Source organism: Phaenicophaeus curvirostris, chromosome 8 (assembly GCF_032191515.1).
Source record: "Phaenicophaeus curvirostris isolate KB17595 chromosome 8, BPBGC_Pcur_1.0, whole genome shotgun sequence".
NCBI classification, from domain to species: Eukaryota; Metazoa; Chordata; class Aves; order Cuculiformes; family Cuculidae; genus Phaenicophaeus; species Phaenicophaeus curvirostris.
Window position 1 is genome coordinate 28,037,121 of NC_091399.1, and position 26,926 is coordinate 28,064,046.

At 45.5% G+C, this 26,926-nt stretch overlaps 1 protein-coding gene across 2 annotated transcripts in view; it reads right to left on the minus strand.

The window, feature by feature from the left end:
• Positions 1-26,926, minus strand: part of ERI3 (ERI1 exoribonuclease family member 3) — a 140,942-nt gene that overhangs the window by 108,092 nt on the left and 5,924 nt on the right. For both annotated transcript variants that reach the window (XM_069862991.1, XM_069862992.1), the window contains exons 2-4: positions 23,014-23,288; positions 8,647-8,763; positions 2,125-2,184 (exon numbers count right to left, since the gene is read on the minus strand). In XM_069862991.1, coding sequence (XP_069719092.1) covers positions 2,125-2,184; positions 8,647-8,763; positions 23,014-23,265 — 429 coding nt within the window. In that variant the 5' untranslated portion in view covers positions 23,266-23,288. The remainder of the gene's footprint in view (positions 1-2,124; positions 2,185-8,646; positions 8,764-23,013; positions 23,289-26,926) is intronic.

Consider the following 26,926-nt stretch of genomic DNA (forward strand, 5'->3'; position numbering starts at 1 on the left):
CTTATCCACCCTCTCCCTCTCTCTCTTCTCTCTTTGCTTGCCATCTCAACAACAGCACGTTTGGACCTTTGAAGATTTCCGATAGGAGACATCAGGCAACCAGAGCAGAGGTGATCTTATCAGACACTGCAGCAGCTCTGCTCGTGGAGGGATGGAAGTTGTGCAGTGTTAACGGGACGCTATAACTGCGCTGTTACCTGGCATTCCTCCTCCATTCTTCCTCTCCCTGTACCAAATTAGCTCACAGAACGGGTAACCTGTGCCCTTTCCATAGAGGAGAATGGGCATCCTGGGACAGCATCCATCACGTACGGCACTTCTCACATGCTCCAATTCATACAGTTCCAAGGGGATATGGGAGATGGGGAGAAACAGAAGGGCTGGGAACACACCAGCACTGTGCAGCAGTAACAAACAAAGCCACATGTCCCCTTCCTCTCCAGGCTGGGTCTCTTTCTCCTCCTTACAATTCTGAGGAGGTGCTTGTTCAGGGTACAGCATGGATTTAAAGTGAACCCACTATTCCTGATCAGGTTCCCACAGGGACAGATGTTCTGGATCCACTTCAGAAATGGGCCTTGTTAACCTAAAGGATGCACACCCACCTCAGGGATTAACCAGGAGGAATTAACCTAGATTAAAACCCCTGCATGAACACTTTTTCCAGCTAGAACTAGGAAATGATGTGTACAAAATCTTAGGGCAGCAGGTGACAGGCAACCAGCTGCCATTATGCACCCTCACTAGCAGCGTTTCCAGTGCTTCACCAAGTGAAAGCACTCCTCTTTTCCCTCGCTGGACATCTTCTGCTCTTGAATAAACCAGTAGATCCCAGAAGCTGCCTGACCTGAATCTCATTTTAACCTATAAACATGCTGCTCCATGATCACCTTTTCTGTCCAAATAAATAAGATCTACAGCAACGTTTCCACACTCTAAACCAGAACAAATCGTTCTCTGTAATACTCCAGCAGCAATCTACGTTCACCCATCCAGGCAAAGAGGGCTCTCCCTCCTGGGGAAGCAGGTGCAAGCATCCGTATGCTTACGGACACGCACTGCTGCTACACGCTCTCTGGAGAGCATCAGTGTGAGCCGAGGTTTGCATGGATGCAAGATGTCACCTTCGCACAGCACTGTCTTTGGCCTCGTGTCACTGTTACAGCCTTTCTCGCAGAGGCTGGAGCTTCTTTCTGCAACCAACTGTACAACAGCCCCCTGGAGTAGAGCTCCCCCCAGAGCAGAATCCAGCCTCTCAGCCACATTTCTGCTACCCTTGAGCAGCTGGGATCTCCCAGCCAGTCCTGTGTGAGGTTACTCGGAGTGAGGTACAGCAGTGGTAACCTTTCTAAACTCCCTGATATGAGCGCCCATGAAGTGCTGTCTCCATGGAGGATTTTAAAGTCTTTAATTTGATTCCCTTAGATAAGCAATTGTTGCAATTATTCTGATTAGGAACAATTAGGTAACACAGCAGTGGAAATCCTGCCAAAGACAATGCATCGAACGCCAACCTGCAGCCCAAGCAGGCTCTGCTTGAGGAGGTTTCCTTCACTATTTGACTACCAACAAAAGCTATTGATGGAGAAATACTTCCAAGCTAATTAAGCACTAAATTTTGTAGGAATTCAGCATTAAGCAGATGGCATTATTAGGGCTATATCTGCATTTGTACATCTTCTAGATTAGATTTTAGAGGCATTTTCTTTCTATACTACATGTATTATTAAGCATTTAAATAGGTAGAAAAAAAAATAATTTAATAAAAAGCTGAAGGAGGGGAAAGAAAATGAAGGCAGAACCTCCCGCAGCAGTGGTCTCGAGCAATGTCTCCGTGCTTTAAAACTGGCTCAAGCAAGAATCGCCTCTTCTCCTATCTACTGGCAGGAGTTTGGATATCTTGTCAGCACCCTTGACACGAACAGCTGGAGATGACAGATCAATGGTTCAATACTCTCAGCAGCATGTCACCAACGTGACAGCAAATGTTATTCTAATGAAGCTGTAATCATAGTCAAATTACGCAGTTCGATTCTCAGCAATGGGAGGGTACAGGGAAAGAGATGAAGAGGGGACGACAGGACCAGAGGTCAGAGTTCAGGAACTAAAGGTTACTCTGCTTACCTCAAGCACTTGCTGGAGGCTTGGCTGCCCATCCACCATACCTTGAATAATCCCAGTCAGCTGAAACAAAAGACAAACAGAAAGCACGCATCAAAGCTCCACTCAAAAGATCGTTAGAGAGGTTTCCTCTCCTGTCCATCCTGCTGCAACCAAAATATGCCCCTGTGACCCACACGGACATTGTTGAGGAGCCAGCCAGAGCAGAGTGAGCCTAGCAGCTTGCCAGCCTTGGGCAAGGCCACGGCTTTATCCCAGACACAGAAATGTAGCAGGGCTCCTACCAACCATAAACCAGCAAACCCGGGCAGGATCCACTTGGGGAGCAGTGGTGCCCTCAGCTTCATGTACTGGCACGATGCCCAAAACGCTGCCCTTTTTCAACATGGATTTCACCCGTTTTGATGCTGCCCTGACGTACACAGGTGGTGGTAACTACCGGGGTCTCAGGTCACTCCCCTGATACCATGGTGACACCGAAACTTCACAGAGTTAGATGAACAGTGGTCTGTTCTAGACCACTGTGGTTAAGAGAGATGCAGCGCAGACCCAGTCATCCTGTGCTGAGCTGAGCAGCCAGCACGTGTGCTTTGCCATAGTCTGTCTCAGCATCCCTCTGCATTTTGGAAATGTATTTAAAGCACTCACACGAAATCGGAAGAAAACCACTTTCTTGCAGAACCCTGGTCTGTATTTCAGGAGATTCCTTAGGAACAGGTCCTGCCAGCAGACAGTCCTGCTGACCATACTCAGACTGCTTGGTTAAAGCTAGACACACGCATAAAGAGATGGCAGTCTCACAGGCCTCTGTCTGTGTCTGCTCAGGATAGCTTGCAGCACATGGAAAACAGATAATTTTTCTGTCTGCCTTCCAACTGACAAAACTGTCTTTTAACATATCGAATATCGGAGGTCACTAGCTCGCCATCAATGCACCCAAGTAATTAAAAAAATCATTATTAGAGCAAGTGCACACTACAGGATTTCACTTCATATGGCACATTCCTGAAGCTACACATCTCACACGCTTTCATAAAATAAAGGTCAAACACAGCCTAGGAGCATGCCCTGCTGCTGGAACACACAATCCAAGCCTCCAGAAGTCACAGCATCCAGTTGAGAGGTGCTGACAGCCCCCTCACCACCAAGAAGTAACTCTTCTGCACAGATCAGCTCAACCTACTCGTAAAACATAAACCCTCTCACAAACTACGGGGCTCTGCTTTATTCAATGTGTGGCAACTGATAGAAGCTCAATGGTTCCTACCTCTGCGTTTCTTTGGCTGCTTGGCTTACAGAACTGAACTTGGAGACAGGAGAAAAAAAAAGAAAGAGCTTAAACTCCAATTAAACTGTAATTACATTTAATGAATACCAAATACCTGACTCACTGAATAAGCTGTAAGTGGAAAGATTATTTTCTCATAGTGACTTCCACGGAATGGTAATATATACCTTTTAGGGAAAGTATTTTAATTTTAAGAATGCAGAGTTCCTCTAGGTGGGTTTCTGAAGTTCATCAAGCCATTATGAGGTGGAATTTTAAGGAAGTGGAGGGACACAGACACTCTTTTATATTCCAGAAAGTGTTTTCATATTAATCTGTATTTTAATTGGGTAACAGCTGCTACCTACAGACTTCCCATACACTTAGAGGCAAATAGATTTGAGACATTAACACACAGCTCTTTAGAGCAGTTTTTAAAGCTCACTGGCTTGTTTTTTTTGCTTTTCCTTGCTGTCTTTCTCTCCCTGCATTCACCTGGCAGAGGAGGACAACTCACCTACCTTAAAGCATTGGCTCTGCTTCTCAGATGGCAGCTCAAATCAAACCTCTGGGAAGGATGAGCTTTTGGGAAAGGATCATAGGATGGTTTGGGTTGGAAGGGACATTTAAAGGTCATCCAGTCCAACCCCCTGTGCAACGTGCAGGGCCACCTTCAACTTCATCAGGCTGCTCAGAGCCCCATCCAACCTGACCTTGAATGTTTCCAGGAATGGAGCATCCACCACCTTTCTGGGCAACCTCTGCTGGTGTTTAACCACCCTCATTGTAAAAAATGTCTTCTTTACTTCTTCTTTAGACATCTGGTCTAAAACAATGCTCCTTTAGTTTAAAACCATTCCCTCTCATCCTATCCCTGCACTCCCTGATCAAGAGCCCCTCCACAGCTTTCCTGTAGCCCCTTTCAGCACTCCCCAGAGCCTTCTGCTCTCCAGGCTGAATAACCCCAGCTCTCATCCCTTCCTCATATGAAAGGTGTTCCATCCCTCCAATCACTTTTGTGCCCTCCTCTGGACCCACTACAACAGGTCGATGCCTTTCTTGTACTAGGGATGACAGGCAACCCGTTGGTATCACGGCCAGCACTGATGTAAATGGCTCCCACTGTGCTCTGGGCACCTTCAGGACTGCATCTGTTCAGTGCCACATCCCTAATGGCCATGGGACAACAGGGTGAAGTAGCCCCACCTAGACACTTCCCATTAGGAGCACGGACAGATGGGAGGGCAGATAAAGAGATCCCACCAAACAGTCACTGCTTGATCTTCCCAAGACGTCTTCCCTCTTTCCCTGCCCCGCCAACCAAAGTACCAACCTATCTGTATAAGAACTCATCACCAAGCACACATGCATGCAAGGTTCCCGCTGCAGAAATCGCACACACAAATCCAAAGGGATGTAACTGCTCCATGGGTACATTTTCAATACAGGTCAGAGAATGCTCAGAAGGGACCAGATTTCTACTCTCTTACCCTTTCTGATCCTTTCTGCTATCGGTTGCATCCATCTGCAAAACCCGACCTAGTGCACTGGGTCTCTGCAGCATTATCTGGTCTTGCAGCTTTGATAAAGTATAAAAACATAAAACTGCACAATTGTAAAGTTTCACTGGCGAACCCAAGGAGCACATGGCACTTCGGTATATTAACAAGCTGTAAGGCATTTATCTTTTTGTACTTCTAGCATCTGTTTCTTCAGGGAAAAAAAAAAATCAATAAAAACTAATCATAAAAAGAGAACAAAGTACCATGAAAAAGCTTGTACGAACCCCTTCTGTGTAGGGGGAAACTTCCACTTAAGCTCCTAGTGTGAACTTCCTTGGGCATCAGACAAACCTCATGCATCTTCCAAAGGGCATGATGAGCTTTATATACCTAATATCAGCTTTTAACCACTTGCAAACATTTTCCACCTTCTCTGTCTAAATATTCAGCTCACACCTCATCAAGTGGAGGAGGTGGTCAAGAGAACAAGGACCAGATGAGGGCTACAGAATGAGACAGCACTGGAAGTTGTGCTCCTGGCCATTGGTGTGGGGAGTTGGAGGAACCTCTTGTAGTAGCAGAGCACAGACACACCAAAAGCAAAGCAAAGGGACACCTTGACGATGACCAGGAGCTCTCCACCCCAGCAGACACCTGTCCCATGCTGTGCTGTCTTCTTCAAGAAGAGGGATGTGAGAGGTACTCCGGACCCAAGGAGTAATGCCACACAACCTCAGAAATCCTCTCACACACGGTCTGTATGAAGCAGTCCTATTGCTTCATTGCAAAAGCAGCAATGCGGGGGGAAAAAGCAGCAGCACAGCAGACAAGCTCCCACCTAATGTCAACACCACTGCTTTTCCTACAGAGTTTATCTGGGAAACCATCGTATTTCTGCTCCATGACAGTTTGCTGATTACCTAAGCACTTGTCTCTGGTGTACAATCTGATAATCAGGCCCGGTCTTTCTTTGTAGACAAAGAGGCCAATAAATCTCACCCTTTGTAAGTAGAGATGCCTAGACAAAGCCTTTTACTGGCATTTAGCAAAATGGGTATTTTTCGGAAAACACAAAAAAGCTGAAAGTCAATGGCAAGTGCTGGAGCTGTGTGAGCAGCAGGAGCTGGACACGCAACACATCCCAGCTGCATCCCCCTGGTCTCAGAGGCACCTACATCCACTGCATCAGGGACCCCACAGGTCTCTACACAGCCATGACAGCCCCCACAAAAAAAACATGGCTGTAAATACAAACAGATATTTTTACAACTGTTTAACAAGGTCCTCAGTACAAACAGCTCACCTGTGGCTCTCAGGGCAGGGTTTCAAAGTCAGCCCCAAATACGGGGCTCAGTGACAAGCCCAGTTACCCCTCCAGCATGATCCCCAGTCGCCTTCCCTGGAGACATTCAAAACCCACCTGGATGTGCTCCTGTGCAGCCTGCTCAAGGTGAACCTGCTTTAGCAGATGGGTTGGACTGGATGATCTCTAGAGGTCTCTTCCAACCCCTATCATTCCGTGAGCCCACTCCCTGGACCTCACTGCCAAACCCAGAGGGACAGGGCCCACGCTGTGCACTGAGCAGCACAGGCACAGTGAGGGTTGCCCAGGAGCTGGTGACTTCCAGGCTGTGATTCAAACCGGAATCAATAGGAATGGTTGGACTCGATGATCCGGTGGGTCTCTTCCAACTTGGTTATTCTGTGATTCTGTGAAACCATCTCCCTAACTCACCCTGCTAAATACCCTTGCCAAACCTGGTGAGTTGGATCATTTTGTGCCACCAGTACACACCACGGGGGGTGGTTCTGTGATGATCTCTTTGCCTGCTGGCCTCAGCACTGTCTGTTTTTATTCAATTCTGGACACAAGGCACCAACGTCAGCAGCAGAATCTGCAGCTGGGATGCCTACACCCGTCCTGGGGACTCCTGCAAGTGCACGGCCAACACACACACACACAGAGCCTTCACTTGCTGAAGGGCTCCATGCAGGAGACGCTTTCAGAGACACAAATTGCTGCTCCAGGCTCCTGCGAGCAAGAGAAACAGAGAAACTGCTGCTGCAGTGAGGGCGCATTGGATGGGCTGAATGTCTCTGTCACAAGCTCGGTGTCCAGAGAACCTCTCTCGATGTTCTCAGGTAGCAGCAGGCTGAAGGCTCCATTCAACTCAGACAGACACATCATGCAAGTCATGCAGACTCTTGTGCAACACGAGAGATGCAATGTTTAGCAGCAGAGGGACAGATGCAACAGAGGAATTTTAAAAAAAAAGGGAATTTTGGTGGGGGTTCACAAGTGAGACAACTTCTCTCTAGAATTTAGATGCCATGCAAAATGGAAGTTCGGGGCTCTACTCTATAAGATGATGTTGCTCTTAGCAAAGATCAGGTGCAAGCTGTGAGATTTATCACATTTGCACAAGCACATGTCCACCACATCCCACAGGGATACTGACAGCCAAAGTAGTTGTCCAGCCTTCTAGTATTAAGCTTGCAAAACCGTTTCCATTATTGCCCTCTGTTTTCACACATTTATAGCTTGCTGAAAGCCCCTCTCCTGGGAATAACGTTTTCTCTGCTTAGACTTTTTTTTTTTTTTAAAGTTTAAATAAAATACCTTCAGCTGGTTTTTAGTTACAAGAGAATAAAAAAAGAAAGAGAAGTATTTGTTTTACAATGTGGAAACACGGAAGGGGCTGGTTGGTGCTGGAGGGGACTCCACCTAACACAGAGGAGCCATTTCTTATCGAGTTAATACACATGGGACAAGCACTTCAAAGACCTAAATCTGCAGCCACAGAGGTCAGGGAAAACACACAGTGGTTTTGATAATCCTGGATGAGACCAGGACAGAAGGAAGAATTTGGATACCCTGATTCCCATACTACTTCAGTTGCCAAGATGGTCAATATCAAACCAGCAGAGTAACACAAAAAAAAGCCCAAAGCACAAGGAACTTAGAAACTTTGTTTTAATTGCTACAGCAGGGAGGAAGAACATACTTACAGAAACAGTTAACTTTGTCTTGAACGAAGAAAATATAAAAACCCCACAAAACTAAAACCAACCTCTGTTCCTCTATTCCTTTGAACCGTAAGGGACTGCATTTTCCACCTTCATCCTCTCATCTGTATCTGGGGAAAAGTGGCCGCAGCTCGAGAGCAGCTGTCCTCAGCGATGAGAGTAACCAAGTAACAAGAGGCCACTTCTCCAGCAATCATTTCAAGTGCCCCACAAGCACGACATCAAAAAGAGTCTTAAAAACACACAGGTGAGTTACCCTACTGCTCTGAAGGACTCATCAAATCCCAACAGGCAGGCCCACAGGAGAGTCATTTAGAGCCTCTGAACCATGCACCAGTACGGCACTTTCTTCCCTCGGACCATGCTCTCTCTGACCTTCCCCACCAAAGAACAGCACGGCAAAATCATGAAGAGCTCACAGAGAGGTTGCAGGATTTTAAGCATCAGCTAACATGAGTGCTTTTATTTTGTAGTCACCCAGGAAGATGTTCATGACTTGTAAATATGACTCATCTTAGTCAGCAGATGATAAAGTCATTTATCAATCCAAACCGAGGTCTTTACATGCTACAGAAATGACAAAAAATGATTCCCCTTGTCCTTAGCTCGAGGCTGGCAGGACACGCTGCCTTGCAGCCACACCATGAAGAGGCGACCCCAACCCCTGGTGCAATGGAAACCTGCTTCCCAGGGAGACTCTTGGAGCACCAGGGAACCTTTGCACTTTACCTCTGTACAGAAGGGCGTAAGCTGGGGATGCACCACAGGCTGAACATACATGTGAAAGGTGGATTCGATCTCCATCGTCCTGCCATTCAGCTTCAGGATAGGGAATTCGATGATTTCCTGAATAGGGCAAAAAGAAAAGCAGCTGTTCATTTAAAACAAACAGAAAATGAAGCTGGAAATGATCCCACCTAGCAAGCTGGCTGTAAAAAGAGAGGCCTGACAGTCCCAAACAAAGCCAGGCTCTGCACTACCAGGGAGGAAGTGGTGCACAGAGCACATCCAATATCGTGAACGCAGAAGAGGATGCCAACGCTCATCGAAGCAGGGATGCCTGCATGCTCAGCACTGCAACCACACACATCACTGCCTACACCAAACCTAAGGATGATGGCATCATTCACATGTGCTAGCAAAATTCAGGAAACAGAGACACTTGCAATGGGCTCATGGCTGTTTAGCAAGGATAGGGCCCATGCCTGCCTCAAAAGCAGTCCCATCCTCTCCACTTTGGTGTCCTCTCAGAGGACACAGACAGACAGACAACAGGAGCTCCTACACGATGCACCTCCTTCCCAGGAGAAGCTGAGAAGCACTGCTCTCCAGCAGAATGAGGAGAGGAGCAGGAAGCCCCCAGCCCCCATCCATCCCTATGGGATACGACACAGTAGCAAGCCCTGCTTAATTTTCCTCTTTGTAGCCAATTTATGCTGATAGGGAAATAAAAACGTTCCTTCATCAGAAGAATGTTCAATTATTTGAATAATCAGCAATCAAAAATTTACATGGACCTGTTAATAAAAAGTTTAAACAAATACAGTTGCGATGGATTTCTCAATTATTGAAAAATATACATGAAATTAAACAAGCCGACCACTGAATAAAAGCGATAAAATCCTTTGTGTTCACCCCCCTCCTCCTCCACTCCCTCTCTTCCTTCCAGTTTAATGTAAGAGGAGAAGTGACAATTTGTTTGGTGTCTTTAAAGAATAATTTGTCTATGTTATTTAATAGAGATGCATGGCACCAAGGTTCTGGAGTGCAAATGAGCCTGCTGAGTGATATCCATGCAACAAGCCTCTGAAATCACTTCTGGAGAGAAAGAGAGAGAGGGAGAGAGAATAAAAAAAAATATTGCTTTTTAATATTCAAAAACAGTTTGCAAAATTTAATCAAAGCAGAGCAAAAGCTAACATTTTTACCACTTTGACATTTTTATTAGCGCTTTCATAAATTTTTAAAACATGAATGGAATTAGTTTAACAACAACAAAAAAACTGCCTGAAAACATCTGGAAGAGACAAATAAGAAATAATAAAAAGTAAAAAAAAAGGTATCTAACTCCTGTGAGTAAAATTAGCATGTGAAAAACGCAGCCACTGCAAAGGAACCAACACAGTTTTTGGACCCTGGCTGCAACCCTCCTGACCTGCAGGCAGAAACCTCTTATGTGAGGTCACACATATAAGCTGATGAGACCATGGTGCCAGTAGGCAGAGGGAGGGCAAGAAGCTGGATGGTAAACCAACAAATATTTTTTTAAAATGACAAATAATTTAAATAGCCAGAAGAAACACCTGATTGCTGTGGTAAGCAGAGCCCATGGCTGCAGCAAAGCAGCTCCCCAGAGCACCAAGCACACAGCCCAGTCCAGGGCATGTGGGGAACACGTGCTGCTGAGATGGAAAGTTAGGAAAAAGATTAAAATGAAATAGAGCGCTGACAGTGCTGAAGTGCCTAGGTGTAGAGAGCAAGCAGTCAAGCTGCAGAGGACACAGGGCTTAACCATTTCCCCATGGTCGGCTGTGCTGCAGTCACAGGATGGTTTCAGTTGGAAAAGAGCTTTAAGATCATTGAGTCCAACCATCGATCCAGCCCTGCTAAGTCTGCCCTTAGACCATGTCCCCAGGTACAATATCTACTTGTCTTTTAAACACCTCCAGGGACGGTGACTCCACCACCTCCCTGGGCAGCCTCTTCTAATACTTGACAACACTTTCAGCAAAGAAATTCCTCCTAATGTCCACTCTAAATCTCCCCTGGTGTGTCCTGAGGCCACTTTCCCTTGTATTGTCATTGGCTACCAGGGAGAGGAGACTCATTGTGTGCTGTGCAGGCTAACGCAGAGCAGAGGTTTGGGTGCATCCTTTCCCACTGGGAGTCACCAAGTTTCCCCAAAAAAGAGAAGAAACTCCACCTATAGGCTGGAAGGGGAGGAGGACAGAGGCAAAACACCTGAGCACCACCCAGATTGCCTGTTGTGGTGCAGCCAAGCTCACCAGCCCCAGTCACACACGAGAAACTCAACCTGGGTAAGAAACGCTGAACGTAGCTGATCCTCCCTCTGAAAGAGGTACCAGAGAGAGGCTCTGAACGCAGCAAGTTTCTGTTCAGAAGGAAAAAGGACTACACAGTCTGAAGCCAAAGAACAGGACATCATAACAGAGCCAGGCTAAACCCTAGGATAACACAAGCCCATCCTTCAAATCAGGATGGGGCACCTTGTTGCCCCTCTAGGTCTGCACTCCAACCAGGGAAGCAGGCAAGCCCATAGCAGGGGAAGACGACCATTCCCCCTCGTGGAGAGGGACACGCACCGGCTGGATTTCACAGCAGGGCTGCATTGCAATGCCAAGATCAGTCCTAAGGGACCAGAAACATCCTCAGGGGCCATCAAGCAGCTGGATGCAAAGCGAGACTGAAAGACAGCCTTGCCACTGATCTGATACACAAAGGCGTCCATCGTCTTCCAGAACCAAAGGCAAAAAGCACTTCCAGGAGGGTCGGATTAAGACAGACAGAGGAAATAAAAAGCTGTACCAGAAAAAACGTGGAAAATTTAACAATATTCAAAACTACTGCAGGTCTGTGGGAAGCAGGCAGCCAGGAGAGGGGGTGGAACCCCAGGAGTGACTTGAGTGTCTCAGGAGAAAACACAGCCACTCTTTCAGGCTTATTTGGTCAGTTTTTGAAGCAAGTGGTAAAGGACCTTTCCCAAAAAGCTGTTCATCTGCATGCTTCCTGTAGCAGATTTTTCCAGTCTCTGGCTGTGTTTGCTCCACTGGTATCTAAGGCAACAGATACCAGCCCCATGAAATCAGCCCCACTCCTCTCTAACGACGTTAGCCAGTCCTGCAATGAAATTTAACCTGTGACACTGCTGTACTTTTCATTTAAACTTTCATTTGGAGAGAAGCAGTGTTTGGAGACTCTGCAGTTTGTCCTGCTAATAAAGACAAGTGTTGGGACCTTTAAAGGTGCCATTCATCTTTTGCCTTTATTAAATTCAATTTTCTTAAGCCCATGATACATCATGAAATTAAGAGTTGACATTCCTGCAGAAACAAAAATATCTATCAAACATAAACAGAAAGGGATGAAAAAAATAAAGAGAGGCCTCTATTACCAAGAATTTATGGCTTAAAGTTGATCTGTTTCCACTTTTTTCCCCCCTCTCTTTTTTTTTTTTACAAGCATATGGTTTGCTTTAGATATCCAAAATGTTATTAGAGATCTAGAATTTCATTAGTAATTATTATGAAATGGTGAGCACTTAGACACACACGCACAAAACCCCCAACAGCCCGGGCTGCAGGCAGGCAGCAGGGCACTCTCACATTTCACAGCTGCCTGGTGAGCTGAACACACTCAGCTCAATCTCCACCGTCAAGGACCTTCACTGCTTCTACCCAGGTGGGAAAGGCAGAGATGAGTGACACAAGGGAATTAAAAGGAGAGGGTTGCTCATATTTCCTTTCTTTTATCAGGGCCTGATCATCCATAAGCAATACCTTGAGATCCTCACACATTTCCAACCACGTTCCAACTTTGGCAGTGGTTTGCGCCAGCAGCATTTGGTGCTTCTGAGTCTTTCCCCCTGCCCCCTCCCAGCTTTCCCTAATAGCACAATCAGAAGTTATGGATGTGCTGAAATAATGCTGAGGGTGTCCAGAGGCTGCAAATAGCCGCGAGCCACCAGAAGAACAAATGTACCCATTTGAATTTTGCGAGCACTGCAATTAGGTATTTTATTTAGCACTGCAGAGTAACTTGAAAGGAAATCCAGGATTCAAACCACCAGCAATAAATAAGCAGCTTTTTATTTTCCTTTCATTGTCATGAAAAGTTGAACATGTTTTCTGTTGAGAAATTCTGCACGCGGCTCCCAATTACAGGCATTTGCATTTATATTGTTGGAACACAGAGCTTCTAAAATCAATATTAACACGCTTAAAGAAAAAGACATCAGCACCCTGTCCCTCCTCTCAGCTGCGCCCCCAAACACGCTAACAATAGGAACCTACAGAGCCGGAGGCTTATACGTATCTATTACCAGGTCCACTCTGTTTACAGCAATCTTGTGTTTATGATTTCACGCTACTTCAAGCAGATCTGTGTGACAGCTTGCTCAGAATTTTTGCCTTTAAACAAAAAAGACATGGAGGTGTGTGTCCCCAAACAGAGGTCCCAGGAGGAAGCCTCCCATGCAGCTTGGCTGTCCCAGGCTCGTGGGCTGCGTAGCTGCGGGAGGCCGTAGGGTAAATGCAGAGTGGCCAGAGACTTCCTTTTAAGAGGCATTTAAAAAATTCATAAGGATATGTCAAAACACTGCTACAAACCCAACCTTTCCCTACCCAACCGTCCTAAAGGAAGCTCCTCTCCCTTTAACACCAGAGCAGAGATGCACAAATTCAGCTGTCTTGATCTTGTTGCTAATAAAAGAAATGAATAAGCACACAACTATACTCGCTAAATAATCTCCTGTAACGGACAGATTGCTGGAGTTCAGAGAAGAAGGCATCTGAAGTTACACTAATTCACACAGAGGAATCTTTTTGCCTTTCCTTTTGGATCTAGGGAGCACTAACATCACTGGATGAAAAGAACACAGTGCCCAGCAAGAACTTCCCGGCTCTCAAAACCTTTTAATCTAGAAGCCCACGTATGAAACGGACAGGGCACATTTTAGGACATTGATTCGTGTAGTTGAGGAAGACTGTGTGGCCTATTCAGTTCAGAAACTACCAGAGAATTATTTATCTCTTATGCCAACCCCCATGTAAAGAAGTTTAATAAACACAAGAATAAAAGATACCCATAAAAATCAAAGCTGACTGTTCAAAATGCAATAAAAACAAGCAGAGGCCATTGAGAGAAAGTGTTTTTTTCTGATAAGGAAAAGCATAAAACTTCCAACCAAAAGACCCCTATACACCTTCAAAAAAGGTATGGCCAGGAGACACAAGGGACTCCATGTGGAGAGGGGATAGGCAGTGCACCAGCTCATTTTGTTCAGGGATGCTTTTCTCCTCTCCTCTTTAAAGGAAAGAAAAAAAAACGTCATTTTATGCACAAGGAGCTTATTTCTTAAACAAACACTCGTGTTTTTGATTTACACCATGGGCTGCTCCTAAATAATTTATGGCGGGTTAAATTTATTGCACAGCCCTGGCCGGCTGCAAATTCGAATTGCCAAATAATTAGATTTTAGGGCAATGCTTATAAATTATCCGCCGATTTGTCCGGACTTGTTTGTCAGTTGCTTTGTGCTTCAGGTCATCTTTGGCATTTCGCTGTTTGTGTTTTAATTGCTGATTTACACTTTGACAGATGAGAGTTGATGCCTCCAAGATCGAGGAGGGGGTGGGGGGGTTGAAGAGCACAAGAATCAGAGCCTTTAAAGCCTTGTGATTTTCCTTTTTTTTCCAAGGCAATTAAAATTGCAAAGGGACGTAGTAAGGACAGCACTGGCCTAACAGATCTGCATCCCCACTTTCCATTCTCTGCCTTAATTATTATTTTAACTAAAGCTGTTTCCAAGTGAGCAGCCTTGCACTGGCCTCCAGGGACAGTAACCAAGATGACCTTATAGGTCTTTTCCCCACTCCTAAATTATTATTAAACCAACCAAAACAAGCACCATAAAGGCAACACCTCTGCAGTGGGGACAGCAGGACTTCTGCTGAATCAGGGATACGACGGCTTCCTAAAGGATGCGTTCAACACACATGGTAAGGAGTCTCTCAGTGCTTCTGTCCCAGCTAAGTTACTGATTAACCTTGTCAAAAGGTCCTTGGGGAAGCAGCTGACCCCCACATTTCTTTTCCCATCACTACCAGACTTGAAGTACACATACATTACCCCCCACCAACAATTAAATGTTTTAAATAACTGCTGTAACCCAGGAAAGTGTGAAGGGAAATACACATCAAAATCAAAACTCAAGAAAACTGGCAGGAATATGGAAAGATCATTAAAAACTGGGATGAAATGATGCGAAAAAATCTGCTGCCCAATCACTGAACATCCAAGGTTCCATCCTCCCCCTGCTCTTAGGTGAACCTCACTGCCAACTGCCAGCACTCAGGCACTGGAGCCCAATGTCAAAGGCTGGATTTCCTCAAAGATGAATTTTAAGTTGCATTTTAGGTCACGCACTGGCATCAAACCTGGTTCTTATTTCCAGGTGCTTCCTTACAACTGAGAGGGCGAGGAACCATTTCTCTTTCTTTAATGGAAGCTGAAATTCCCATCTAATCACATGCCTCCAGGAGCTGGAGCTTTAAGAGAGACATCTAGTCCATGCACCTGCCTGAGGGCAGCATCACCTCCCCCTATATCATTTCTGACTGCCTAGGCTGTTTTTACAGACTCCAATAAGAGAGACTCACACGCTCCCCAGGCACTCTGTCCTCCTGTTTCATTAGTCTTATCATTGGAAAGTTTTTCCTAAAGTCTAATCAGAATTGCCCTTGCTGTTGTTTAAATTCGTGACTGCTCTTCCCACCAACAACAGACACAGGCCAGAACAGTGACTTGCTTGGTTTTGAAATGGAAGATCTCATCATACACACCTTCCTCTTCACTGCACTAAACATAAACCAAATGCCACCCAGCTCGCGCTCACAGTTGCACATTACAGACCCCTGGCCACACTCAACCATTTCTTTTTTGGACCCTCCTGAAATGGTCTCAATTTCTTTTTTTGAAGTACGGAGTACAAAGTGAAACGCTTCCTCAGCCAAGGTCTCTTCTTACAGCACCAAGAAAAGGAGGATCCACGTGTCTCCCAAATGACATTTTCTCCTTAAACTTATCACTGGGGTCTTTGGGACTTCTTTCATACTTGCCATTGTACCTGAAATCTCGACAGCTGGCTCACAACCCTTCTCCTGCCATCCTGAACAAAACTTTTGGTAGTCATTTGCTCCCAGGCTGGTTCCTGCCTCTCAACATCAGCATCAGCTCACCTGCCAAAATCGACAAAGCGATTAGGTTGGTGCAAAAATAATTGCAGTTTTTGTCATTGTAAACTGTGATGCTTATTCTGGATTAAACTTCTATTTAACTGTGTTCAGGTAGTTACCATTCCAAAGCGTGAAAATCACTCTACTGATTTATGCTAATGGATTTGTTTTCACTGTTTATTTTTTTTATATTACGTTGTCAAATTAAAGCAAATTCAAGCGATTTTGGTGGATGAGTTCAAAGGCAACATAAAGCAGCAGAAACTGCCAGCAATATCAACCAAGTGTTTGGCCAGGGGACTGTAAACAAATGCACAGATTGACACTGGTTCCAAAAAAATTCATAATGGAAGCAAGAGCCTTGAAGATGAGAGGATTGAGGGCATCCTTCTGTGATAGACAGCAACCAACTGAGGGTCATTACTGAAGCAGACCCACACAAAACAACTCAAGAGGTTGCAGGAGAACTAAATGTCGACCATTCAAATATTGTTCAACATTTGCACCAAACTGGAAAATTGAAAAAGTTCCACAAATGGGTTTCGCATGAGCTGAACGGAAAATAAAACAATTGCTGTTACAAAGTCTGCTCTGTGCTTGTTTTGCATGACAAAAACGACCCATTTCTCAATCACATTGTGACATGTGATGGAAAATGGATTCTATATAACAACTGACGGTTTCTGCTCAGTGGCTGGACCAAGGAGAAGCATCAAAACGCTTCCCCAAACCAAAGCTCCATCAAAATACGGTTAAGGTCATTGTTTAGTGGTCAGCAACTGGAATCATCCACTACAATTTCTTGAACCCTGGTGAAACCAACCCAGCAGAGGATTGCCAGGAAATCAACAAAATGCACCCAGAACTGCAACATTTATGTCCAACATTGGTCAACTGAAATGGACCAACTCTTCTTCATGAAAACGCCCAACTGGGCTTCTCAAATGACTCTGCAGGAGCTGCACTGGGCTACGAAACTCCACTTCACATGGCTTATTTACTAGACCTCTCTCCCATCAATTTCAAACATCTCTACACCTTCCTGTAAGAGAAGGATTTCTACAACCAAACATCAGCTCAAATCCCCTTTGAAGAATTCATCAGTTCCAGGACTCCAGAATTCAACACGACTAGAATAACACACTTGCTTCTCATTGGCAAAAAATACAGAGATTCCAAAGGCTTCTATTTTGATTAGTAGATTTTATTTGAAGCCTAGATGCACTGCTTCAATGTTGATGGTTATAAACGGCAACTATTTTTGCTCCAGCCTAATATTTTGATTTTTCCAGCAGCACCCAGACATCACAAACTAGGCAAAACCTACCTCCTCTTTCCACACCTGCGATGAGAAATATGGACCAGAGATCAACATTTCAACTTATTTCTTTAAGCACTACTGACATCTTTTTAACCACTCAGAAAATCTCCACAGACACAGCCAACAAAAATTTAAGCTTGTCATTTTGGGGCCAGTTTAGCACTCAAACCAGGTTCAAACAACACACACACACACGTTCCCAAACATTACCGCTCTATTGCAAGATGACAACTACACGTCCACTCTTCTCTACCACAGGCAACCACCCTGTGCAGTCCCCATTGCAGAATTATCAAACCATTTCAAGCCCCAACCTCTTCACCTGATATTGAGCAGCATAAATGATCAATGTTCCCAGCAACGCTGAAACATCTGGAACAGGTAGAGAGAGCTTGCCACCACATGTAAATGAACACCCAGGGTTTTACAGACATTGCAACTATCTGCTGGTGACAGCACATTTCTGCCTGGCAGAGAGGAACTAAAAACATAACAAAGAGCTGTTTTACCAGCTAACAAGTGCACAGATCAAAAAGGCAATGATTGCACAGCCAGCTTGGCACAAAGGGGAAGAAAAGCACGACACTTAGGTGTGCCCTGTGCCCTACTCACCAAAAGAGTTGAGCTGCACTTTCTCTTTATCCTGAAGGTTTTGTTCAAGACTAAGAAAAGACCACCTTAATACAGCCAAGACCATGCCCCAGGAATCAGAGCAGCCTGGAAAGCCATGTCCCTGCACGGCACTAGATGGGAGCTGTACCACGGAAGAGCACTGCTGGGTTTTAAAATATCATGCTGGGAGGGATGCAAAACACCCACCCTGCGAAACAGCAGCCGGCACACATGGATCGTTGGTGACTGTACAGGGCCATACACAGGGCAGGAGTCACAACAGGACAAGCACAATGAATGTACAAACCTGTGGCACCCGTTCCCTTCACTCCAGAAACATGTGTGGTGTGACATTTCCAGCCACACACATTACCCTCACGAGCGACTTTACAGAGAGGCAAAGAAATCTTTAAACACAACACAGTGGACTTGCACATTCCTGAGCAAGCCTGGATCTTTTCTTTTCAGGGTGACTGCCGCTCAACTACTTTCTGCTGTAACAACAAGTCTACTTAACTTAGCAACTTGTCACCTAAACGATGTGTAATGTTTGCACAGCTAAGGATACAGTGTTCAAACAGCACAGGTGGGGAATTGCTCGCCGGGATGCATAACTGATGTGGGGTCTCCACACGCTGCGAGGGAAAGGGCAACATGACTGATTGCTTTAAAGTAGTCATCTCATCGGCCTGTCAATAACCAGCCGAAAGCCAAGCAGGTTGGGTCAGGTTAGGACTGCAGCAACTGGCCACCTGAGTGCTTCGGTATTTTAGGCTTGTTGCTCTAATAATGCTGGGTTTATATCTTTACATAAGAAATTGCTTTGAATTTTTTTCCCCTGCGTTAGATGTCTTGCCTGGTGGTCTTGTGGTCTTGCTCTCCAGGAGATTTGGGTTCAGTAACTGTTCGTGTTCTCTAGCTCATCAGGTTTTAAATAAATACAGTTAATTCTGTTGACTGAAGTCATAACTCGCCCTGCCAGATTCATATGGGTCACAGCAAGGTTGTCACCACTTACTGGGAGAATGAGGGAGGTCTCCAAGGCAAAACAACTGCCATGGAGAATGCAACTTTTGAGGGCTACACCACTCTGGGGTATGGGACCCTGCAGAAGCCTCTCCAAAACACTGGCCTTCTCTCCACCTCTTTTAAAATAAAGACATAATTCTTCATATCGGTTAAAACAAAATTCCACTACAGTCCAACAGAATTGCAATGAAGCACATGAGATACTGTAAAAGTGAGTAAAAAAAGAATGGCATCTCTTTAATTTCAGATGCATGAAGACAGATAATTTCAGATTAATATTCCACTGTAATATTTACGTACAAGAATGCTGAGTTAAAGTTGCCATGGGGAACAAGGCCAAATTTCTTCATTTTTTCAGCAATCCATGATCATCCTTAATAAAGGTTCTGGCAGGTGATTTCTAATGTACTGAGCTTAACAGCTACACAAAAATGTGCAAGAAGAAAGCCACTACACGGGGATATCTGGATAGAACAGGCAGGCATGGGCACATCTCCACTATCCACCTCTGGATAGGATTGTGACAGTCTGTTATTTTGTGAGTCACGTTCTGCATTTCTATCCCGGCTTTCAGCTAGGATTGCCTTGATAAAGGCTTCACAGAGAGCACACAGAAGACATCTTGCATCCTGCTTCCTAGCAGACCTCCATAACCTCCTTCCACAGCAGGTTTTTGATTTTAGGGATATCTTCCTCCTAGAAAGCCCTCTAAGCTTAGGCTACAACTGCCAAGGTGGTCTGTCCATCCTCTCTCTACCCACTCTGAGCAGGGAGTTCGGCAGGGATTGCACATCTGCTGCTATGGCCTAAATTTGGTGGAAATCACAGAACCACTTTTCATCCACTCTGCTGAAGTTGAAGGCAAGATACTTGGCTTGCTGACTGAAAGACGCACACCCACTCACTGCATTAATAAAATAAGGATACAGGCAGCCACGGATCTAAGCCTGGGGAGCTCCTTAACACAGTCACTGAAAGCACTGACCACCATAAACACTGGTGCATACAAGGACAAAGGGACAAAAGAGCAAGACTCCCACTTATTAATGCATCTTCTCTTGTGTAGCTAAAGCACCGTATGTACCCGACCCTACAGGCTGACAGCATATAAAAGCAGCAGGCACTTATAAACTCTCAGCAGACAGTAAAGGGGAAAAAAAACTCCACAGAGTTAGAGCTGAAAAATGAAGCACACTACCACTGTCGTGGTCCAAGGTCCACCGACCTCCGCAGAACAACAGCTCCCACCTGACCCCACCAGGCTCTGGATCAAATCCCAAATGCACAAGGTAAGCTTTAAAGAGATGCGAGGGACCAGCCATAAACATCTCTTACTGCCAACCCCTGCTGACCTTTGGCTGGATAAAGACACAGACTGTGCCTCTATTCTTTCAAGTTTTCCCATCTATCCAGCTGAGGCAATGCAGTTAAACCCTGCGCCTTCTTTTCTCTCTGGGATGGTCTCACTACTCATAAATATATCCAAAAAAAACCCCATAAAGCTAAGCTGCATAAAAACACATGCTTTGATTTAGGGGCTTATCTGCTGAAAGCCATCAGGAGTCAGGACTGCAAGGATGCCCCCACTCCTCTGTGGGTGTAGGGCAGGGAACATGATCGTGCCCGACCCAGAAATGGTGAAGCAAAGGGCAGCAGTGACGAGGCACTCACTCAGTGGTCCCAGGCACTGGAGCCACGACACAGACTGCTTCCCACAGGAATACAACTGTCCTTGACCCCCATTACAGAGGCCATATCACAGGACCTCAGAGGGAGATGGGGCAGCGTGAAAGGGAATGGAAATGAAGGAGACTTCAGCGTTCTGGAATGAGCATGAAGGACTTCCCCGGGGATCAAGCCAGCAAAGCTGCTGGTTGTAGAAGAGCACAAGTAAATACAGTGGCAGGGGGATCAGATGTGGCAGTCACACATCTTAACATAGATAAAAAGACAGCTCTATTGGTAGTTTCTGCCAAAAAGGCAGAATATTTGAAGAGCAGTTATTGAGAAATGTGAAGCATGCTGCACAGTGGCAAGCGCAGTCTGCAAGACTTCTAGGGTGAGCTGGCTAAATTTACGGCTATGTCTACCCACTTAAAGTAACCTGGATCACAGCTTAGCTGTGTCCATGTACCCTCTTCATTAAATCCCAATGCATTCCAATTTCATTGTATCTAGACTTCTATTTTGCAGGTATTAAAACAAAAGCAAACAAAAAAAAAATCAGGATCACAGTGACCCGACCACTTCTAGCTCCCAGGTCTGTCCTCAGCGTCCAAAACCCATCTGCCACTGCTCCGGTGAAAGATCTGCCACTAAAACCTTGCACAAAATCTCACTGCGATACACAGCACAGTTTGCTCACCATGACATACAGCCCAACAGAGGAGAGGACAAAAGCCACGCCGCTCAGCAAAAAGGCCTAATGCAGGTAAGGAGCACCTTTTGCCTCTGATGTCGGGGCATCAACCAAAGCCTGACTTTATAAAGTTACCTAATTCTGGCAGGCATCTTTAGCCTTTCCAGCTACACCAACTCCCGTGTAGCAAGAACCATTTCTTTATTTGTCAAACTAATTTGTTGGTGAGATGTGAGGGACTGACAGCCCTTTCCACACACGACGTGATGCAGACAGGCACTGAACACAGCAGAAAAACAACACTGAAGAACATCTCCACCTTAAAGGTGCTATCTCGCCAACAAAATATATAGCAGATCTGCATTGGCCCAGACCATTACTTTCCCTGGCAAGGACTTGGGGACAAAGCTCCTTAAAACAGTAGTAATCATATTCCACTCATGCTCGTTTTTACTGCCAGCTGTAAACTAGCTCCACATGCATCATGGTTTTGCATCAAAATGTGCACCGACCAAACCCATATCCAAAGGGACAAGGTAGATCCAATTTACAGCTTTGACAGGTCTGTGCACCCGAGGCAGAGCGTGCAGGAAATAGCCTGACATCTCACTTGGAGAGCGGTTAGGACCCCGCCAACAGAGCTGGATGCAGAGCCACAACCGTGTCCCACAAAGACCCAGCAAAGGAGCAGGGAATTTGCAGTCCATTTTTTAGGAAACATGAGAGGCAGGTGGCGCTCACCAAGGCACTAAAGGGGTGGAGAGAGGAGTCAAGCTTGATCCCAACCTGCAGCATCCTTTTGACAGGACAGGCCCAAGGGAAACCACAGCTGCACTGGTAAGTGAATGCACTGTATTGAGTCACTTCAGCAAGGAGATGCCACATTGAAAACCACTTTGCCTTTAGTGCACTCCAAACAAAGCAAATAAAATTCACTCTGATCCAACGCCTCTATTACTGGCAAGAGCGGTTGCTTGGTAGAGGCAGCTGAAAAGCCCCAGTTCACTTTAGAAACTCAGAAATTCTGTCTGTTCATCACCAACCCAATGTTAGTTTCTTCCTTTTTAGTATGTCTTTCTAATTTTAGTGGAAACCCTGGGTCCACCTTGCTGACAACTGACGATGTATTTACCAACACGCTCCACACTGATATTGAAGAACTGCCTGGAGAAAAACCTCAGTACTTCATCTGGATCTCTAAACGTCCCAAGTGAAGGGCACTGGAAAACCCCTCTGAAGCTGAAGTCTTCCTGTCTCATTACATCCCAGAGTTAGCACCCAAGCAAGGTAACTTCAGAAAGATCAGACAACTCAAAACTATTGCTCCTCTCTACTTAGAAACACCATTATGCTGCACATATTTATATCATCCAAACTATTCTTTTCCTAAAGCTGTTGGCTACCAACAGCTTTTTAATTTGCAGAATCAAAGGAGGCTGCCATGAATAATCCACCAATGCAGGTTCCCTATCAAAAATGTTTACACCATCCCCAGTTCAGGCAGATGACAAGCAATGCATGACTTAAAATATGGTTTTGAAAACACATGAATCATCACTTCCTTGATGGAAATTGTCATTTCCCTGATGGAAATCAGGCTCCTTCATTTCATTCCCACCAAGCTGGCATTGCTCATGAGAAAGCAGGTGACTGGCAACAGCCCTAGAGGACCAGCAATAGAAAGGAGACTAGGACAAACTAAGTGAGAAAATGAGAGAGCTGGCACTGTGGTTTTTTCCTTCTACCTCTCAGAACAGCAGCAGCAACTCGCAAGAGGTTAATTAACAGGATTGACTATTTACCTGAGGATGAATCTGTGGTTTATCACACGTAGCCTCAAAATCCAGCACTAAGAAGTAGTGATATCTCTGTGGAGGGAAGGATGACATTGCTGCCATGGAAGCTCCAAAGCCGTGGGACGCCAGTTTCCTGCTTATGATGGAGCCGTACCCTTTGAGAACACCAGCCAGGAGGAGGGAGCACACAGCTTGTCTTGCCCTTGGAAGTAAGTTTTGGGGAAACTTTGCTGCTCCAGTATGGAGGAGTGTTATCATTGAACATCCAGAGGCATCTGAAACTGAAGACAGACTCTCGTTACTCATGTACACGAACATCTCGTCTCTGCTAGCATCTCTCCACTGTCCTCCTCCAACAGCGATTTTCTCTGTGCTTCCTGGTAGAAATTCCAGCATCACAAACCTGAAATAAGATAGTAACCTGCTCTAAGCACGACAGATGACATTTGGACTGAACTCATGGTGTCCAGAATCACAGGCAACTGTAAATTAACCTCTCTAAATTACTGTAAATTACAAGCTATGAGACACACAACAGTTATGGCTCCAGGCACCAGATCAACCCCCCCCCCCCCGAAAGTTATTGTAGCAGAACACAACAGAAACCACTTAAAACATACAAAATGTGATCTAAACCCCACTGAAATTTCTGAAGCCTTTTGTCTGTTCATATACAACACAACTTCTGATACATGGCAAGAATTAAATACAGCAACACACATATCAACAGTACAAACCAGCTAAACAGCTTGGCCCTGAAACACCTTTCAGTCCACCGAAACCACGTGCTTCTTGAACAAATCCATGTGTCTGGTGGCTGGAAGGCTCCTCTCCAGGGAAGTTCTCATTTGCTCTGTGTATGAGGTTTCTCAGAGATGTGATTCTAGGGCTATACTCAATTTCTTACTTTAGGTATTTCTCAGAGGAGGATATTGGTTCAACAAACCCACACGCAAACTGCAGTAACTGTGCAGTGCAAGCAGGACTCTATAGGTTATAGTCTCCCTCCCAAAGAAATACCTCACCCATCCATCATCTTCTGATGCTTCTACTCCTTACGTCCCATCCCTGGAGGTGTTCAAGGCCAGGTTCGATGAGACTTTGAGCAACCTAATCCAGTGGAAGGTGTCCCTGGCAGGGGGGCTGGAACTGAATGATCTTTAAGCTCCCTTCCAACCCCAACCATTCTATGATTCTATACTTAACAAAAGGTATGACATTAATCACATAGGGGTTCCCTTCCCCCTCAGACTTTTTCTTTTGAAAGAATGCAGGAAAAGCTTGACAGGATTGTCCCTGCCCAGCCTCGGGGCTGTTCACATCTACACATTTACTGGTGTGAGAGTTCCAGTCAAACTCATGGAGATGTTAGATGGTTGGGTGCCATGACCGATGGCAAAAACACAGGTGAATTGCAACAACCCATTCCTTTCAAACGAAGATATGAATGAGTACCCTCTGTAACCATGTGCACGCATACATCTGCACACCTTCCTACACAGACATGGGATTTACACCCATCCCCACGGTCGGTCCCACTGCTCGTGGCTCTAACTGAGTTCTATCACACCACGTGCCACCCACCCACCTGGTTTCTGAGCCCGGCCTCCTCGCGCCTGCGCTCACTATTTGCTCCACCAAGAAGGGCAGGGAGCACCCCTCGCAAAACAGGCGAGGCAAAACAGAGGACTTGCTGCCCGCAAACAATGTTGCTGTTTGCACAAAAGGCAGCGTTTGCTCTTTCCCATCCGTTAGTCCGTCAGGTAAATAATGCACGTGCCAAAACACACACTTAATGAGGTAAATAATATGCCTTGAGTAATGGCTAAATCTGTATTTACCTGCGAGACCAGAGAAACTCGGAAGGACCAGATTAGGAGATAATTGCGGCTGAGCAGGTTGTGTGCTTCGGGTAAACACACATTTGGTAACCTTCCCTTCCCAAGGTTTTGAGTGAAAGGCAAAAATCAAAGGAGCTGGGAGGTTTAAGACTCAATCACTGCCCACAGTGCCAATTCCATGATGCAAACGTGTCCCCACTTTGTGACATTTTGAGGGGCTGTTTGCTTTATTAAAGCTGTGTGCCAGGCGGCAGACACCCAGAAAACTGAGAACTCAAGTTACCAGACCATAATAAACAGCTACCCTGCAAGCCCAACACTGTATTTATCCTAAAGGGGCTCAGCTCTACCTATTGCTTTTTCATCTACGGCTTTTACTGTCATTAATAAACGCATTACAGCCAAATAGAAGTTAGTTATATTCACTTCTAATCTGCCCCAGATAAGAGGTATTTAAGGTATGCATGCTTTAAATCTTCAAGCTACTGGCTATGAATCTCAAGGCCCATCACAGGAAATATAATATCTCAGAATAAAGCAGCTTGTAAGTTAGTTGCAGTAAAACCTGGTCTTTAGCCTACTGCATAAAGTAAAATATACAGTTGGAGCAGGCAGGCTCCAACCCCTATATCAAACACAGGCAATAAAACATACATTATCCACCCCTACACAGCAAGATCAGTACTTCTGTAACGTAACTTAACCGGCAAGACCAGACATACTCCACACAAATCTTTGAGCTGCACAGCGGTGCAGAGGTCCCCAAGCCACTGAGTCCACACAGCAAAATAAACTGGCCATCTCAGCAGGACTTAGGCACATCACCAGATGGATGTGGCTGCACATCTGCAGGCCCTGGCAGGTCTGTGCCACACAAGTACTGTGGGACATCAGCAGAAGGAAACAACAGCTAAGACCCACTGACTGCTTACACTAACAACTCCTGCATCGGTCCATGCCCAATGATGGGATCAGGCTCCTCAGCGTAAAAGCAGCCTCCCTCCCTGCCCTCCTGTGTAGCAAAGGGAGCGATGCTCTGAACAAAGGTGCACGAGTGGGGTACTGGATGCTGACTCCCTTACGCAAACGGCATACAAATGAGAGCAACCCCATTGCAAAGTCTGCACTTTCAGCCAAATGAAGTTTTAACTACATGTTTACCCAGCCCCTGCTCTAGGTGCCCTGGAAAGACCTCACATCATCTTCTTTGGCAAGGTCAGAATGCCTCAGAGCACAAGAGAGCTGGTGAGCAAACACACTTTATTAGAAGTCATGTAAAGCATTTATAACAACTACGACAATGCAAAGCACCAGTAATTATCCCATATTTTTTTCTAGCAGACAATCATACAAGCAATGCAGCTTCAGAAATTAGAAACCCAGCTCTATCCATATAAATCCACATGTTCAGTGATTCCATTTCCAAACCTGCATAAAACACCACATACATATATATTTCTTACGCACGCAGGGTCAGATTATAATCTGACAGTGCAAGCTGTCACATCTGGCATTCAACCCTACTAGGTTAATATTTCATATCACACAGCTCCAATTCCTTCCACAGATACGTACTAAGCATAATGGGACCATGAACTAAGGCTGGACCTCAGGAATGATTTTGACAGATTGTACACAGACCTGGGAAAATGTGACAGTACTTCACATTCATAACAGCCAATAACATGGGAAATGGCTACGTGTGGTGGGCTTCAGCTGGAAGATAAAGTTTGCATTATATGCTGCACAACAGCATGTGCCACCCGTGGCTCTAATCAGCAACTGTCTTTTAAAAATGATTAAAGATAAATTAATCTCTGGATACGAACTGCAGGTATGGAGGCAAGCACAGGCTGATCGCAGCTCCTGTGCATTAGTGGTCCAAGTACTAAAGCACCACAGTCTGATCACCAGCAAGCAAGAAAAGCCAGGAGAAAGGCAAGTGCCCGCTGTAGGTACTGGCTTGCCCAGGGCCCCACTGAGCATGAAGCAGGGAATCAGCACCAGCGGCTGTCATGCTCCAGGCTTCCCATCAGGGAAGCTGCTGTGAGCAGCAAGGAACAGGATGGGGAAGTCCA